The sequence below is a fragment of the Anolis carolinensis genome, chromosome 4 (genome assembly GCF_035594765.1).
Source record: "Anolis carolinensis isolate JA03-04 chromosome 4, rAnoCar3.1.pri, whole genome shotgun sequence".
Classification (NCBI taxonomy): Eukaryota; Metazoa; Chordata; class Lepidosauria; order Squamata; family Dactyloidae; genus Anolis; species Anolis carolinensis.
In genome coordinates, this window is record NC_085844.1 from 190,952,858 (window position 1) to 190,971,360 (window position 18,503).

General features: G+C 37.3%; 1 protein-coding gene across 1 annotated transcript in view; it reads left to right on the plus strand.

The window, feature by feature from the left end:
* The window catches only part of brpf3 (bromodomain and PHD finger containing 3), a 42,388-nt gene that overhangs the window by 21,427 nt on the left and 2,458 nt on the right, over window positions 1-18,503 (plus strand). Inside the window, exons 8-12 of the mRNA XM_062978442.1 lie at window positions 3,454-3,954; window positions 8,472-8,568; window positions 11,056-11,153; window positions 12,486-12,583; window positions 17,928-18,082. Coding sequence (XP_062834512.1) covers window positions 3,454-3,954; window positions 8,472-8,568; window positions 11,056-11,153; window positions 12,486-12,583; window positions 17,928-18,082 — 949 coding nt within the window. The remainder of the gene's footprint in view (window positions 1-3,453; window positions 3,955-8,471; window positions 8,569-11,055; window positions 11,154-12,485; window positions 12,584-17,927; window positions 18,083-18,503) is intronic.

The following is an 18,503-nucleotide window of genomic DNA, read 5'->3' on the forward strand; positions in this document are numbered from 1 at the left end:
AAAATGTTCTTGTGACTTGTCCTAATTGTGTCAGGTCACGGCTTTCTATTTTTGAGTCTGACAAACATGAACTTTCTACAAGTCAGAGAACAGTATCTACAGCTGAAGTTGCAGTTTTACCGAAATCTAATATTATTTAATACGTATTGCTCCTTTCAGAAGATAAGTGTTAGCATAAGTGGAAGGTGGGGGCATAAAACTACATTTCTAATATGGATGTATGAAAGCACGTTGACCTGTATCAAACAAATATGTTTCTTGTGAAGGTCCTTTATGAGAAAGAATTGGCCCTAGTAACAGTTTTTGAGAGCTGTATGATTTGACTTTTTCTAATAGGACAGTAACAATTATTTCAAAGTTAAAACTTTGGATAATGGGTATCAGTCCGGATGACACAAGTCACAAGCAGCATGACACAAGTTTTATGATTATAATATAGTCTTTTATATCAAAAGATTATTCATATGCTTATGTTTTACAGCAACCTATACTTCCCAGCAAAAGCAAAGAAACAGTAAATTAATAACTGGTGTGTGCATCATTGTTGTTTATTCGTTCAGTCGAACTTCTGAGTGTGCACAATATGAAAACTGAGTTTAATAAATAGGCTACAAATAAAGACCAAAAAATCAGGATCTTTCCTGGGTAATAAACCATTCTCGAAAATAAAAGGATGTCATGTTTTCAGTATTTAACCGCCTTTTCAAAACAAAACCAAACAGTGAAAAACATTATAAGCTATTTGGAATGCACTCCTCTCTCTCTATCTCTCTCAGTGGAATTTACTTAGGCCCCTTATACACTGTCCTTATATCCCAGGATCTGATCCCAGGTTATCTGCTTGGAACTGGATCCACTGCCATATAATCTGGCATAAGCAGATAATCTGAGATCAGATCCTGGGATATAAGGACAGTATATAAGGGGCCTTAGATTCAAATATGCAATTGGATTGTAGCCTTATACTAGAACCATGTTAAAAGATGTTATCATCTACATCTACTGAGAAAAAGTCTTTGCTGTATAACAGCAAAATGGGTTATTAAACTGATAAGAACAGTTATATCAGTAAGTACAGTAAAACAATCCATTCTCAATCATTGTATAAATAGGATGCTTTATATTTGCCCACAGCTGATCTAAGTTATTTATACTATTTTATTTCAGAACACATTAGAATTCTTCAACGCTTTCTGATTAATGAGGCAAACACTTAGTGTTAATGAAAGCTCATTGTAAATTCTATCTCTTTCACATTCATTGCCTCTTTATTAAAAACTTGCTTCACCCAGTAATTCAGTTAGCATAGTTAAAAATGTGTCTCTTTAATGAGGCATGTAGTTCTTGAGACAAGAGGAATTAGGAGCAAAGTCAGTTCAGGAAAAGCTGGAGACACTCCCAGAGTCAACATGTATCCAAACAACTGTGATAGCTGAATGGGCTCTCTTGCTGTTTGCCTTTTTTTTTTGTTCTCTGAAGTTTTTTTTGCAGTTTGAGAAAGCACTATAAGCAGCCACTTTCAAATCATTGAAATACGTTTTCCACTTCTCCATTCTCTTTCTGTTGTCTTTATGCTTAGAAGGACACAAACAATCATTCATTTTTAGAGTTCCTGTAATCCTGCCCATTATTGATTGCTTAAATACCATTTGGGTTAAATTCAAATTGTTCAACAACTCTGTTATACTCGTATTATGTTGGTATTGGAAAGCCAAATGAAAAGGAGATAGGATTTGCCCAAGCAACCAGGAAGATAGAAGAGGTTGAACCAAGGGTAACATTCTGTCCCCTATTCCTTCTGAGAGTCAGATGTATGAACTAATAAGGACTTTAAAATACTTACTTTCATTAGAAACCTACCATTCTTTCAGTTCCCCGCCTGGTTTTTGATATAAAAATGGGCAACATGGGATCCTCCAGATGTTGTAATACAACAGTGGTTCTCAACCTATGAGTCCCCAGGTATTTTGACCTACAACTCCCAGGAATCCCAGCCAGTTTACCAGCTGTTAGGATTTCTAGGAATTGAAGGCCAAAACATCTGGGGACCCTCAGATTGAGAACCACTGTAATACAGCATCTCGCATCAGCCTTCAGCATTGACTGTACTGTACAGCATTGACTGTACTTATGGGAGTTGCAGTCCTATATGAAATTATATGCACACCCCTTTTTAAAATCAGAAATGGCTAAAGACCTATTTCTTTATTTATTAATGGAAAATGGATATCTAACCTTTACCTCCTGCTTTTTAAATACAACATGAAATGTTAAATATCTTGACAACATTTCATATATTTTCTGATTTCTGGGGCTCTCCAAAAGGCAGAATAGTTAGGTAATCCAATTCTGAACTTCCTAGCAAAAGAAAGTGCTAACCAGCTGTTGATGAAAAGTATAGGGCACCTGCAATCTGACTAAATTGTGCTGGAGTCTTAATTTCTACCTCAAAGGTATTGTGATGTATAGGGTTTTTTTGGATGGGGGGAGTGGGGCACTTTGAGGAGTTCTGAATTTCCCCCTTACAGGCATCCCCTTCCACCAACTCACAATAACTCTCAAAAGTGATCCTCTGAGAGAGTCCAAACTATTATTAACTATTAGTCAATAATTTAAGACATATTGTTATTCCCAAGAAGTATGTTAGAAAGTGCTTCAGAATAGATGTCACCTAGTTGTATTATTTTGGCTAATTGGTAACATTGTATGGTTTGAAAGTGTACCATGTTCTTATTAAGTGGGAACAATGGGCTCTTTGGTGTACTTTGGCTTTGGAGGCTGTTTAGGTAGTTTGAGGAATAACTTGTTTCCCTGGTGACGACCAGAATACCGCACAGCTAGCAATTAACACTTGTATAGCAGCAGAACTGTACAAGGAGGAAGAAAGTAGGTTATTCTCTGATCTCATTCCACCAAAATTTGAAATAGATGCATAAAGGTTAGAGAAAAAGGAAAGCTCAGTGGGGAGAAAGCTGAGACCTTGATTTTCTTCACTGGTGAGCTTTGGATGTGGTTGGCGACTATAGCGCATGGGGGTAATGGCAGAGATTTAAAAGCAAAATAACAAAAAATGTTCACTTAACTCTAGGTCCTTTTTTTAATCGCAAACTCCCCTTTTGCCCTTCTGGTCTTCCCATATCCAAATAAAGTGAAAAAGCAGAATGGGTAAGCAATTCATTCTGGGAAACAAATCCCATTAAATTCAAAATAATTTATATTTGAGTAAGTATCTGTAGAAGAGCTGTTACTGGCTAAATTAGAGACATGTCTGCTGACTTCTGAAAGAGAGTATTTTTTCTGCAGAGTGTCAGGATTGTGATCCATCCCTGTGTGTGCATATACACACTGCTTAGAAATGAATAAACCCATAGAAAAGGTCAGGAAGCTGTGATCCATTTTTTAAGAAAATACTTTCTTAAAAATGTTCAAGCAGATTCTTTTTCTCTTTAGCAGATGACACCAAGCCCCCACTTCCCCCCACCCTGGAGCCCACAGGACCTGCACCCTCCCTATCGGAGCTGGACTCTCTGCAGGACCCTCCAACTCTCAAACCCATTAGCGAAAGCAAGTTCTCGAAAAGACTCCATAAACGCCTGAGGTCCGAGGGCGAGCTCTTTGATAAGAAGATGCTGCAGAGGGAGAGCCACGCCTTCCAGCGTTTGCTCAGCGACAGTGGCCTGAACAGATTGGCCCTTCAGGCCACGGGCACTTCTGCCAGCCCCCCGTTTAGTGGCGTGGGCAGGCGGACGTCTGTCCTTTTTAGAAAAGCCAACAATGGGGTGAAACTGCAAAGAGGTCTGGACTGCCCCCTTGAGAATGGAGAGGACCACAGCCAAAGTGGGCAGCTCTCTCCCTCCAGCAGAGAGGGAAAGCGGTCATCCCGGAAACAGCCACAGAGTGGGAGCTGCAGCGAGAGCGATGGCGAGAAATCCCCCAGGCAGGCAGGCATGACAGGTGACTCCCCTGAGCTTTCATTCCTCCCATGTCTTAGAAAGTCAGAGATCCCCAGGGAAAGGGTGTTTTGTAGTCACATTGCTTGCCTAATGGCAAGAAGGATTCTCCACAATTGTGCAGTATCACCCAGTTCCCTGAAACTCTTTGGTAATTGATTTCTATCTGGTGGCGCTGAGACATAAATCCCAATACCAGAAAATAATTTTAATTTTCTGATGGATGAGGAGAAGCTATGGGCCCTAAAGGGGAAGATGATCTTGCATTATGTGAGGAGATCACATTTACTGGTCTTTATATCTGGGGATAATCTGGGGATTTTCTTCCTTGACATAGCGAGTTTGCTTTGGGGTGTGTGTGTTTAAATCTGTGAGCTTGAAATGTACAAGAAATATATACCTCCCCCTTACACAGTAAATGCTATACCTTTTTTCAGCCTTCAGTTGAATCTTCATTTAGCTGAATTGAAAAGGCCTCTTCAGAAATTGATCATATGTTTTATGTCACTAAGCTAGAAAACAGCTGAAAATAACAAAATACAATTTACAGAGACCAATGCAAAATTCTGCTTTTAAGCTACAAAAAAACAAATGCAAAGATATAGAATTGGATACTTGGCCTACATGTGAAAAATACATTAGGATTATAGTTGATCGGAAATTGAGCAGTGGTATGGTCCTGCAGAAAAGAAAGCGAATGCTTAGCATGTATCCATAGAAGCAGTTTCCAAGTTGAGGAAAGTAATAGTCTCCCTATATTTTGTGCTGGTTTTGGTCTCCTGCCAACCTAGCAGTTCAAAAACATGCAAATGTGAGTAGATCAATAGGTACTGCTCCGGAGGGAAGGTAACGGCGCTCCATGCAGTCATGCCGGCCACATGACCTTGGAGGTGTCTATGGACAACATAGCTCTTCGGCTTAGAAATGGAGATGAGTCTCCAGAGTCGGTCACGACTGGACTTAGCGTTAGGGGAAATCTTTACCCTTTACATTTTTAGTCTCAAGTAGTATACAGGCAGCTCCTGAGTCATAAGCATAGTTAAGATCAGGAGTGAGACAACAGGACGTGAGAAAAATCTACCCCTCAGAAGAGAAATCCATTCTTGAAAGAGTAATCATGGGGAAAAGGCTTTACCACCAATCCTTGTTTCCACAACAAGTGAAGTTTTTCAAAAACCAATTATCACAGGGACAGAATGTGAGGTAAAATTTTCTGAACAGTGGCACAGATAGCAAAGCAAATGTCACGGAGTGTTAACCCCTTCCCTATGCTACCCAAAGCAGACATGCATGCATCTATCTACCTACCTATCTATCTATCTATCTATCTGGATGGAGTTAACACTCACAAAATGTACCTGTTCCAACTTACAAATTAATTCATCTTAAGAACAAACATACAGACCCTATCTTGTTCGATCTTGGGGATTACCTGTATTCACTTCTGGATGCCTCATTTCAAGAAAGTTGTAAACAAGTTGGGGCAAGTTCAGAGAAGGACAACAAGGATGGTATGGAGAACAAAATATATTATGAGAGATTGAGGGAGCTTGGTGAAGGAAAGATTGAGGAGCAGCATGATCACACTTTAAATCCCCGAAGGCTGCCATAAAGAGGAAGGTCCAGGCTAGTTCTCTGTGGCCTCACAATGAGGCCTGATAGTTTTAAGTTATAGGAGAGTAGATTTTGAATGAGTATTAGAGGAGCCTTTTTGACTGTGGGAGTAGTTCAGCAATAGAACCAATTGCTTTGAGAGATGATACGGTCTCCTCTTGACTAGATAGCTATCTGCTGGGAGTGCACTAGCTCAGTGGTTCTCAACTGTGAGTCCCCAATATTCCAATATTTCCAATATTTTGCTAAGTGGATTAGCTCTTTCCTCTAGTTTCTATCTTGCTATATTTTTGTTTCTGCTTTTATTACATTTTCTTAGAAAACCATATAGTGAATTTCAGAAAGTTTTCTGTCTTCTTTGCATTACAAATCAATGAATGTTTAATTGGCAGTACTAGCTGAAATTAGTTGAGAGGAAGTACATTTATAACATGATATAATAGCCCTGTTGAATCAGACCAGAAACCTGTCTAGTCTAGCATTTTGTTCCTGCAGTGCCCAGCCAGATGTCTGGAAAGCCTACAAACAGCACAACTGCATACTGTTGTTTGTGTTCAGTCAAAACAGTTGTTTAAAACTAAAACACTGATGCATGTGATAATATATAGCTATCATAACCTGAATTTATTTAATCCCCTTCTAAAGTTGCCCAGTTTGAAATCTATCCTTTTAGTTTGTGGTGTTTCACTGTGTGTGTCCTAAATAACTTCATCTTTCAGCTTTGTTGGATAAGCTGAAATTCTAGTGTTATTTGAAAAACACTCCCAAAATCCACTTTTTTACATTATGCATAATTTTGTAAATTTCTTGTGTCCTTTTTCTTTGCATGTGCCTTCATTGTAAAATAAAAAGCCCCAAACGTAGTAAACTCTTCTTTCAGGGTAGTGGCTGTAGTCCTCTCATATTTTTCTGCATGTCTTTTGGCTCTGCAATATCATTTTTTGACATCTGGAAACTGGAACTGTACAAGTATTGCTGCACCATAGTTTTGTATAAAGACATGCTGATGCTTGCCTGAGATTTGTCTTTTTCATAGATGCCACACACTGAGTCAAAGTTTTAACAGAGCTGTCTGCCATAACCCCCAAGATCCTGGTCAGTGAACCAGCGCAGATCCCATCAGAATATATGAGAATTAGTGGATCACTTCACACATATTTAGGTTAATTTGCATTTGTTATATTACAGCTTCTTCCATTGTGGACATACCCCTTTTTAGCACTCCACATTCCTTTTTTTGTTTTTACAACCCTGAATAATTGGGTGTTACCACCAAGCTGTGCTACCCTTCTCAATACCCCTAAGTCATTTATGCACATTTTAACATTCCTCCATTGTGTCTCTCCCACCCCCTTTACTCTTTTCTTCCTTGGTTGGGAAAAAGATATTTATCATAACCAGCTTGTGGAAATTCAGCCAGAAAATTTAAAAGTGTGTGTGTTTTGTGTTTTAACATTTCTCTTTTTCCCTTGTTGTCCTTTCTCATTCTGATATGTACATGGGTGGCTCTTTTATTTGTTTATTTTTAAACAAAGTATTATCACATACGTATTATTGAAGGCTTTCACGGTCGGAATCTCTGGAGTGTTATGTAGTTTCCAGGCTGTGTGGCCATGTTCTAGCAGCATTTTCTTCTGACGTTTTACCTGCATCTGAAGCTGGCATTTTCAGAGGATGCTTAGAAGATGCCAGCCACAGATGCAGGTGAAACGTTAGGGGAAAATGCTGCTGGAACATGACCATACAGGCCAGAAACACCATAGCACTCCTATTATTACATCTGTGAAGGTTTTTATAAAATTGGTTTAAAAGCAGTAGTCATCCCATAGGAAAAAGAAGACAATGCCCAAACATGACTTACAAACAATTAATAGTTAAGAACAGGGGTGAAACAACAGAAAGTGAGAGAAAGCTACCCCTTGGCAGGGAAATTCACTCCTGAAAGAGTTATATTTTGGAAAAGGTGTCTCCACTGAAGCTTTGTCACCAATCCTTGTTTCCACAACAAGCCAATTTTTTCAAAATCCAATTCTCACAGGGACAAAAAGTGAGGTGAAATCCTCTGAACAAGGGCGCAGCCTGCAAAACAAACACCACAGGGGTATTAACCTTTCTCTTTTCTTTCGAAAGCTTACACATATATAACTTACATATAAATTCATCTTAAGAACAAACCTACAGAACCTATCTTGTTTGTAATTTGGGGACTGCCAGTAGTTATTACATGGAAGGGTTGGGCAAAATAAAGCATTCCGTGCAAATATGTTCTTGTGCTTTCCCACGTCCCCTCCTTCAATTTGGAGGGTCCATTTTTCCCACTACATAGAACCCATATATCTCCTAGAATGCTTACTGAGGAGTGTTATTGGCCAATTTGGTCTGGTTTTTTTGCTGTTGGGGCAGGGTGCTCCTTTTTACAAGCCTGGATAGGCCCCCCCCCCAAAAAAAGTGGAATAAACTTGTTATTCATTTCTAGTTTGGGGAAAAACGTCTTCTTTTGGCAAAAGCAGTTTTCCCCAAGCTCCTAAAATGTCAAAAAATACCCCACAGTATCCACTTGGAGATTTCAGTACCCTTGCGAATTGTTTCTGGGGAGAACCACTTTTTTCAGACTCCCCCCCCCCCCATTTTTTTTCAGAAGGGGCAAGGTAGGAAAATGAGGATGGAGTCTTCTAGGGCTCCCATGTGGTTCTGAAATCCTACTTTACAGATTCAGTACAAACCTACTATAGGTGAGACTAACGCCCAACATGATCAGTGTTTTAATAAAATTGAAATTGATCAGTATACCTTTGTTAACTGAAATGTAGAATTGTGGTATTATGTCTGTTTTCCTTCATAAATGTGTTAAGGTTTTTAAAAGAACATTTTATGCAGCTATATTCTTTTTATTTGCTTTATTCTCAGGAGCAGTGACTAATGGCTTCAGGAAGCATAGAGAAAGTGGTTCTGACTCAGAATCCAGTTCTGGCCATGGAGGTGGTCTTCCATTTGGCATTTGTAGGTGAGCACTTTTGGAAAGTCTCATTGCAAATTACCTTTATTCTCTTGCTACTTTTCTAGCTCTTCCCTTGAGTCCATTTGTTTAGATTTTATTTAGATCCATTAATTAATATTTCTGCCTGGTTGTCTTTATATAATTCCTTAATTACCTCACAACATTTTTTTCTCCAATTTGAAATCTTCACACACTTGGGACAAATATTGGTGATTTACAATATCAAAAGCTTTATATACGTCTTATTTTATTTTCAATAATTTATCTTTTTCTCTCGTAGCATGATTTATTACACTTAGTATATTCCTAATTGGGTTGGCTAACATCCTTTTGAAAATATATCTATATTGATCTTCCTCTAGCAAGAGCCATTAAAATCAAAAGCAGCACAAAACAATGTTGTCCCATCTCATCTGTTTTTTTTTTGTTTTGTTTGTTTTGTTGTTTTTTGGCAATGTTGATAGAACTCTGTCCTTTGTTTAAAGGACAGAGTGGATAATAAATTATTACAGAAAATTAAAGGGGGTTCAAGGATCTCATCATTGGAATGTTGGAAAAAATGGCAAATTAAATTCTGAAAAAATAAAATAGACATACTTCTAATAGGTATACTAGATAACAAAAATGAACAGATATACGGCACAGTGATAAAAAATTTGAAACAAAAAGCAGAAAGGACGATTGAAAACCACCTAAATTCAGATGGAGCAATTAAAGATTTGGAAGTGTTAAAAATGTGGACAAAGTTACTGGCTTTTATGGAACAGAATGAAACAAGATTATAGAATGGAAAAGAAAAGAAAGTCCAGAAGCCGATTTAGATCACATTTTTAAATGGAAAACAGAGAAGGAGAAGGTTTTTGGTGGGTTTCATATATAGGAAAATAGTAGAAAAACAATATAATTTGAAACAAAACACTGATGGAGGTATGGAAAGAGGAACTTAATAGTAATGAGAAGGATCTTGAACATTGGATCCATACAATAAAAATTAAACACATAAGGATTAAAGAAACACAACAGAAAACCCTAAATCAACTAGCGCATATAGCTAAATCCAAATTGTATTGGTACAAATGCAGTGGAACAGGTATCTTTATGCATATGTGGTGGGATTGTAGATTCAAAAATTCTATAATAAAATAAAGAGTGAGATGGGAGAAATTTTACAGCTAAAAGTAGAGCCAAATTTAAAAAACAACAATTTTTACCCAGAGAATAGAAGTTAAAGGTAGCAATAAAGAATTGACTGATACTGTAAAATATATTATAGAAACTGCCCAAGCAATGGTCGCCCTGGACTGGAAAGAGAAAAGAAAATTGGAAATAAAAAATGGTTCAGGACTATATTTCTGAAAGGAGAATAAAATACACGAAAGATCATTCCTATGAGAACTGGGATTTGAAATGCAAAACTCTGTTAGCCAGAGTCAAAGAAAAAGAAAATATAAGGAACCACAACAGATGATCTTCATGATTGATCAGTTAAAATAATATTGGAAATAGAGGTACAACTGTTACTGGAGTGTGTGTGTGTGTGGGGGGGGGGGGGTCAGAGGGAGGGAGGATAAAAGAGATTGATGTAAGTAGTAGATATGTAAGGAAAAGAATAGGATATACCAAAATGAACAAGATTTTGATGGAAAATCCATGTCTGCTTATTTCTTCCAACTTTTCAGTGATGAGATAATGAATTGAGATATCCTACATACATATTCAATTACAATTGTTTAGATTTCATGTATATTCATTTCAGTAGTATGAATTAATTTGGATTTTTCTAAACATTATCAACATTCACAGGGTATTCTGATAGCTGCATATGATGTGTCAGGTTTTGCCATATTTTACATTCTGGACTGTATTTAGTATACTTGTAATTATGACACTGGCACCTGCATTGTATTCTCATCCTATGGCATCTTTGCTCTCTTCATGCAACCCACTTTCTGATTCAAAGACAGATATATGACTGGCTATAGAATCAAAGGTTTGACTGTATAGCCAGTCCTGACCCTACAATTACCCTCCACCCCATTCTTAATTTAAACACAGTCTTACAATTAATCTATGTAATTCAAGCACTGCCAGATTCATTTTACCATCATTCATTACAATCTAACTATTCATGATTAAACATGATTGCTTCCACAAAGTTAGCTCACTTCTAACCCCATTCCGTCCTTCATATAGAGTCACCAACAATCCAACTTGTAAAAGCACCTGATCATTCACTTAATATATAACTCCATGTCTGGTAAACTGTGTTCCTTTCTAAAGCGTGTATCTGTTTCCAGCTTCAGCTGCTACTCTTGTATCAGCATCTTGCAATGGTGTTCCCAAAAAACAGCCTGCTGATCAGAGTAATTAGCAGATAGTGACTATACCCAAACCTTTCCTATGTGTCATATCTTCATTTTATGACACATCTTGCATTCAGACAAAACATTGCTGTTTATCGCCCAACTTTCTCTTCATGTGCTTTTTCCACAGTGATCTGACTCCACACAAACGTAGTCGAGGAAAGCCTGCCCTGGCACGGGTTCCTTTTTTGGATGGTGTAAATGGGGACTCAGAGTTTAACAACTCAGGTGAGAAAATGATATGAGTGGCACCATGGCTAAAACTTCTGAATGTTCTACCACTAAAATCCTATGATTAGACAATCCAAAATAAAACAATAGATAGTGCCAGAAGAGGAGACTCTCAGATCAGATGATGCTCAACGGGATATTGAAGTACAGCAGAGGACAACTATGAGTAGCACTGTGGCTAATGATACAGTTGGACTCAAGCCAAAAGTATGTTCAACTGTTGACATGCTCAGAGACAGAAAGAAAGTCTGAAGCTGCACAACACATACTATGGGAAAGTGGAATGTGAGAAACATGAATCGGGAAGATGGATATAATTTTAAAAGACCATATCAACATTATAGTAATTGCTAAAACGGAATGGGACATTTTGAGCAAAGTAATTACACAGCCAGAAAATTCTCAGAGAGAAATGCAGCCATTAAGAAACAGAAGCCTCACTGAATGACAGGTAAAACTCTTCAAACAGTTAAAGGCAGATGAGAAGCAGAAATTAAAAAGGAGAGGAACTGGGTCAGAACTCTGAATGTAACCTTTGAGTGTCTTTTGTGTCAGAAGAAGAACCTCTATAATAAAAAAATGCAGAGAAGAACAAGAGACTTCCACAAGATCTGAGAAATCAAAACAAAATTTAAACCACAAGTGGGGGCATATTATATGACCAAGTAGAAATAAAAAGAGACAATGGAAATGATACACGCAAGAGCCATATCAAAGTAATAAAAAGACAACAGATTCATTTAAGAAAGAACCATTTGAAAATGAACCTACAGTTGAGAAAGCTAAATGGAGGCTGCACTTGGAGCACTTGGGAGAAGTAAATCACCAGGAACTATTGGCTTACCAACAGAGTTCTTTCAAGTTACAGATTGGGGACTTTCTTGAATTTTCCCCTGCTCTCCTCACTCCTGAGCTGAAAATACACTGGATATGGGGATCATCCTGCTGACATAGCAGCAGTGTATCTTTAGTTCTAGTGTAATATGGATGTGGGATTAATTTTTAGGGTGTGGCATATATTTCCTTGATACAAGATGTATTATTATAGGCTTAGTTCACTCACTAAGAAGAAGGCAGTATAAAGCATAGTCTGTCTTATTCTAAGTTTTGCTTTTTGCAGTTAATTTTAACCAGCATGTTTTATTCTAACTGATTTTATTATGTAAGTTACAAACCAAATTAGACGTGATGTCTCAGGTACAGAATATGTTTCTTCAGCTTCATATTCAGTAACTTTTATCTTTCAGTCTGCAGTTACTTTCAAGAATAGAAGTATATCTTCACATGACATAATGTAATTCTGACTCAATCCTTGTTATGATTTCTTAGGTAGAAATTTACTGATTCCATTTGAGGAGCACACCGAATTAGAAGCTCTGGAGCTTGTGTGGGCAAAGTGTCGTGGCTACCCTTCATACCCAGCCTTGGTACATATACCTACTTCACTAGCTATCTTCTTTCCACAGGGGACATTTTGATTGCCTGGTATCTAATGCTAAGCTTGCACTGCAATTTATTGGGGGGGGGGGGGAGGTACCTCTAGCACAGAGGTTCTCAACCTGTCGGTACCCAGGTGTTTGGCCTACAACTCCCAAAAATCTCAGCCAGTTTACCAGCTGTTAGGATTTCTGGGAGTTGAAGCCTAAAACATCTGGGAACCCACAGGTTGAGAACCCTGCTGTAACAGAACATTTGATGTTTTCATTAAGAGTGTTAATTTCTGTAGTGGCAATGCATATATGGATCCTTCAAAATGAACTTGATGATCCTTGTGGTCCCTTCCAACTCTATGATTCTGTTCTATGAAATATGAAACATTACATATTTTAAATATACTTCTAGGATCAGATGTGATTTAGTTTTAAGATCAGATTAACTGTGTAAGAGCTAATTAAAATGACCTTAATTTTTCTCCTCATTTTAAAAAGCTGCAGACCTGGTTAATAGGTTTCTGCAGATTGATATCGGAAATATATCGGAGTCTGTTCTGACCCAAACTTGGATGTCTTAAATAATAAAAGGTGTCTGGAGAGATCATTTGTGGTTCCTGTGATCTCAATTTATATAATATTTCATTGTACTGAGACAGCTAGCTTACTGTTCATATATAACTACCCAGAAATAAGTCTTGGTGTGTTTTTCTATCTTTTAAATGCGTAGATATAAGGTAATAGCCTTATGAAATTATAATCATCCTGTAATTTTTGGAGTTTGATGCTTTACATTGCAGAAGAGAAATGGCTGCCTTTGTATTCCTTTGCCTACAGTTTTTAACAACCAATCCCATTAAGACAACTAAAACAGGTTTGCAAGGAAACAGCACTTCGTTCTTTACAAAATAATTCCCTGTTTCTAATACCATTACACTAGTGCTATAAGAAGTTCTGTATACTTCCATTTTAAACATTCAGTTATGTGTATGAGTCTTCTGTTCCTTCAAGCTTTTTCTGCCATAACTATTCCCTAGTGAGAAATGGCATAAATATATATCCTGAGATACAGAGCTGTGTGCGTGTTGCCATATGGTTTACATATTTATTTTTAAACATGCTTGAAGCTGGACAGAAAAAGGGGAAAGCAAATATAAGACATGTATGGAGAGAAGCTTCAAGCCGATTTAAAAAAAAATAGCAGTATGTTTATATAAATTGCCCAACATATTTCAGTAATGGTCTGTCATTGGTCACTGTAAAGGCTTAGCATATAAACCCATTGCAGCAGGTACTCAGTAATGGTTTTTACTTTGGCTGGAGTGATATCTCAATGCAGAGTTCCTCAGAGGTCTTTCTTAGTCCCTGTGCTATCCAACATCTTTATAAATGACTTTGATGAATTGATAGATGGTATGTTTTTTAAGTTCACAGATTACACAATGGAGACATATCTGGCTCCCTAGAAGACAGAATTATGATTCAAAGTAATCTTGACAGACTGGAATATGTGGCCTAAATCAACCAGATTAAATGCAGCAAAAATAAATGCTAACTCTTCCATTTCTGAATAAAGAATATATGCCACATGCATAGGATAGGGAAAGTTCAGTCTGACATTAAGTTCACATGAAAAGAGTCAAAGTATCTTAGCTGATTATAAGATGAACATGATTCAGTGTGACATAGTTGATAAAAAAGACTACTACAGACTTAGGCTGCATTAACTAAGAGAAGATGTTCATATAAAGGTCTAGTGCTGGTCATATAAAGAAGAATATTTAATTCTGATTTGTATATTTTAAATGCTGTGCTAACATTTTTATGTCACTTTGAGTCCTCTTCGGGGGAGATAAAGTGGGATGATGATGATGATGATAATGTGACAATTCTACCCTATCACACATTAGTGAGGACATATCTGGTACCGTATTTTAATACAGATAAACAAGGAAAAGTCCAGAGGAGGGTGATGCAGATAGTGAGAGTTGTAGAAACAAAGTTCTGTGAGGAAGACTTGAAGAAGATGAATATATTAAGTTTAGAGAAGAGATCAATGGGATGCTTGACAGCAGTTTTTGAATATGAAGCAGACTTGTTTGTTGCTCCAGCAGTAAGGATTAGGACCACGGGTAAGAATTTTTTAAAAGCTAAACATTTATCAAAATCTTCTAACGATAAGAACTATTTGACAGTAGGACAAACTGCCTCAAGTAGTAGTGAGCTCTCCTTCGTTGAGATATTTGAGTAAAGGCTAGACAGCCAACAGCAGAAACACATTAACTAAAACCTGCACTGAAGAACCACTGAAGAACCCAAATTGAGAAGGGGTTTGGACTACATGATCTCTCTTGTGATTCTAAAATAGATATTTAAATGAATGCAAAATATTAGGCAAAAGAAAAATAATAATCTGTTGAGAGGATGGACATGAATTGATGTTACTTGAACAACTCCAGACTACTGACTCTAGAGGGCTGCAGAGATCACACAGTCCCATTTTCGATTTGCTGCAAGTTGTTTCCTGGAGCAAAATGGTCATCTTGACCTAAGGCTCTCTCCTCCTACAAAATATAGTGCCGTAGCTTCATATTATTATCATTATCTTTATTTAAAACACGCCTTCCTCCCCATGGGAACTTAAGGCAGCTAACATCTGTCCACACTAAACAGTTTAAAAAGAGCAATACAAAAGTTTTTTAAAAACAAATAATAACAGTTTGGTAAAAACAGAATTAAAATACAGCAATACATTAAATGGCCTTTAAAACTCATATCCCTCCCAATCCCACTCACCCTACCCAGAGCCTCCCCTTCCCCAAAAGTATGTTGGCAGAGAAAGGTCTTGACCTGCTTGCGGAAGGCCAGCAGGGATGGGGCCGTTCTAGTTTCTTTTGGAAGGGAGTTCCCCAGCCTGGGAGCATTTTAATTGCCATAGCACCATCCTGTGGAATCCTGAGATTTGTAGCTTAGCTGAGGTTTCTTTTAGAAGTCTCAGCCTGAGAAGTCACCAAACTGTAAGCTCCGTGATTCCACAGGATGCAGTCCTGGAAGTGAATGTGGAATCATAATTTTTTAATTGTGCAGAGCAAGAAGGCTGCTTAAAAGCTAAATACCTCAGATCCAGGGTAATGTAATGACTGAGTCTTCTAATATAAACCAACCCAGTCTTTCAGATATTTGCATAATACTGTACCCTACTTTCAGTACCTTAATTTTTTAGGTCCCTTGGTTATCTGCTGAGGTTTGGTTTTGGGACCACATATTTGGATAACAATAATCTGTGAATGCTGAGGTCCTATTATATAAGATGGCAAGTATATATATAAGATCAAGATTTTTTTTGATGATGAGGATGATTTGGAATATTTTTCAAGCCATGTATGCTTGTATCTGTAAATACAGAAATCCCTGGATATCGTGGGCCAACTGTATAGCCATAGTAAATTGTGTGGAATGGGGACTTTCCTTCACTTGGCACTAAGACTCAAACCTGCTTCCTAAATGCTCTGTTGGTCTTTAGACAAAAACAGTACCTGGTTTATTTCAGAAGACGTATTTAACCCATTGGTCTTCTGTACTAAGGGTTATCTAGTACTAGTCATGTTCTTTCTTAGTTTTGATAGATGATATTCTGTTCATGGAAACTTCTAATGCTTTGTGCATGTTCAAGTGTGTTGGCACAAAATATTTAATGAAACAAACCAAACAGAATATGTTGAGATCAATATTCAGCAATCAACATATGTCTGGACCATATGTTTACTTCTATCTGTTTTTAAAACATGGGACTATAGACACTGATAAAAGTACAGTAAAACAACTTAAGAAAAAATATGTCATCTCAACACTATTAACATTAATTTATCTTACTCCAAATGTAATAGACATCATTCATATGCGGTGGTAGTAGTACGGTAGTGGTAATAGCAAGTTGATTTCAAGTTGTGAATAGCCCTGCTGAAGCCTTGCACTCTCCAGACTATGGTTCTTTTATTGAATCAACCCATTTGTAATGTGATCTTCCTCTTTTCCTCCTAATTTCCACCATACCAAACATTATCTTATTTTCTAATGAATTCAAAATGCCTGATGAGTCTAAGAGATCAGAGTATGAGAGCCATAGTTTATTCATTGTGGCTTCTAATTTGCTTTCAGGTACATTTATTTCTCTTGTTGTTATTCCATGTTACCTATAGACCTTTCCTCCAGCTCCTCATATCAAATAAATTGTTTTTTTCCTGTCATTTTTCTTCACTGTCCAGTTTTCACAACTATACATAGAAATTAGAAATACTTTGGAATGGATGATCCTGGCTTTGGCATTTAGTGATATGTCTTTGCACTTCAGCTTCTCATCTAGTTCCTTCAGAGCTGCTCTTCCTAGTCTTAGCATCTACACTGTAAAATTAATGCAGTTTGACCCCACTATGGCTTAATGCTATGGAATCATGGGAGTTATAGTTTTACAAGGATGTTAGCCTTTTCTGACAGAGTGCTGGTGTCTCACCAAGCTACAAATTCCATGATGCCATAGCATTGAGCCATGTCAGTTAAAGTGGTGTCAAACTGCATTAATTTTACAGTGTAGATGCACCAGTAGTCTTTCTCTGATTTCTTCTGCACAATCTCCATTTTGATTGATTTAAATCTTAAATAGAAATATTGTTAAATAATTTAAAAGATGTGTGTTATTCAACCCTGTCCCTATCTTTTTGGAAGTTAAATCCATTGTGTTAATTTGAAAGACAATATATATAGCAGGCTTCTTCCAAAAGTGTTGATCCATAATGGATTATACCCAAAATATGATTATTGTTACAAGTTGTCAGCAGGCATAACTAATTGGAATTGATCAAGCAGAGATCAAATTTCAAGGAACCTTCATGTTCAACTCTGCAGGTGAGATGCAGAATCCACATAGTTTGATAATCATAAAAATATAAATATGTGGTCACAACATATTGAAAAATGCCATAACCAAAGTTAATGAGATATGCAGCTATCATCAAAGGCATTATGCATACTAAGAATATACATACATAGGGAAAGAAATACATGTAGATGCTAATACATGATTACTAATTAGACATAACCCTGTCTAACCCTGCTGTCTTGTTTATCTTTATCAGTCTCCATACTACAGCTAGCCTAAAAGCTTACACAGTTGTGAAATATGTTAATTCACCTGCATTTTAAATTAAGAATTCTCATTCTGTCAGCATAGATTATATGTATGCCCTGCCTTTTTAGTGCCTTCAGTGAAACAGCATTGGGCTGAATTTCTGTGATGAGTCTGTTTTGTGCCTTGAACCTTTTTTTTTTTTTTGCTTGTTTTTAGATCATTGACCCTGAGATGCCAAGAGAAGGCCTCCTTCACAACGGAGTCCCAATCCCTGTCCCTCCGATGGAGGTGTTGAAGTTAGGGGAGCACAGACAAACAGAGGCGGGAGAAAAGCTTTTCCTTGTCCTTTTCTTTGATAACAAGAGGACATGGTGAGTAAAAATACACAAACGGAAGGGAAGAAATTTATTTTGACAACAGATTATAAGAAACTTACTCTGATGAATTTACATCTCAAACTTTAATCACCCAGAAGCTATTTGGAGGAGTCAAATTGCATACCTGCCCGATAGCTTTACAGCTCTGCTTTTCTTGGTTGTTTATTGAAAATACTTTTGCTTGTATCAGAATCAAGTCGAATCACCACATAAATAGTTTTTCCGTACAATATGCAATGTTCTACTACATCTTGTTAATTCTTTGAGAGCTTCCCCCCCTAATTAAAGTGAACATTTGTCCAAACATAATAACTGGACAAATATGTGTTGCTGGAAGAAAAATGTAATGCTCAAAGGTACTAGCAATATATTTTTTGTGTCTTCTAATTTTTTAAAAATGTGTCCTTTAACTGCA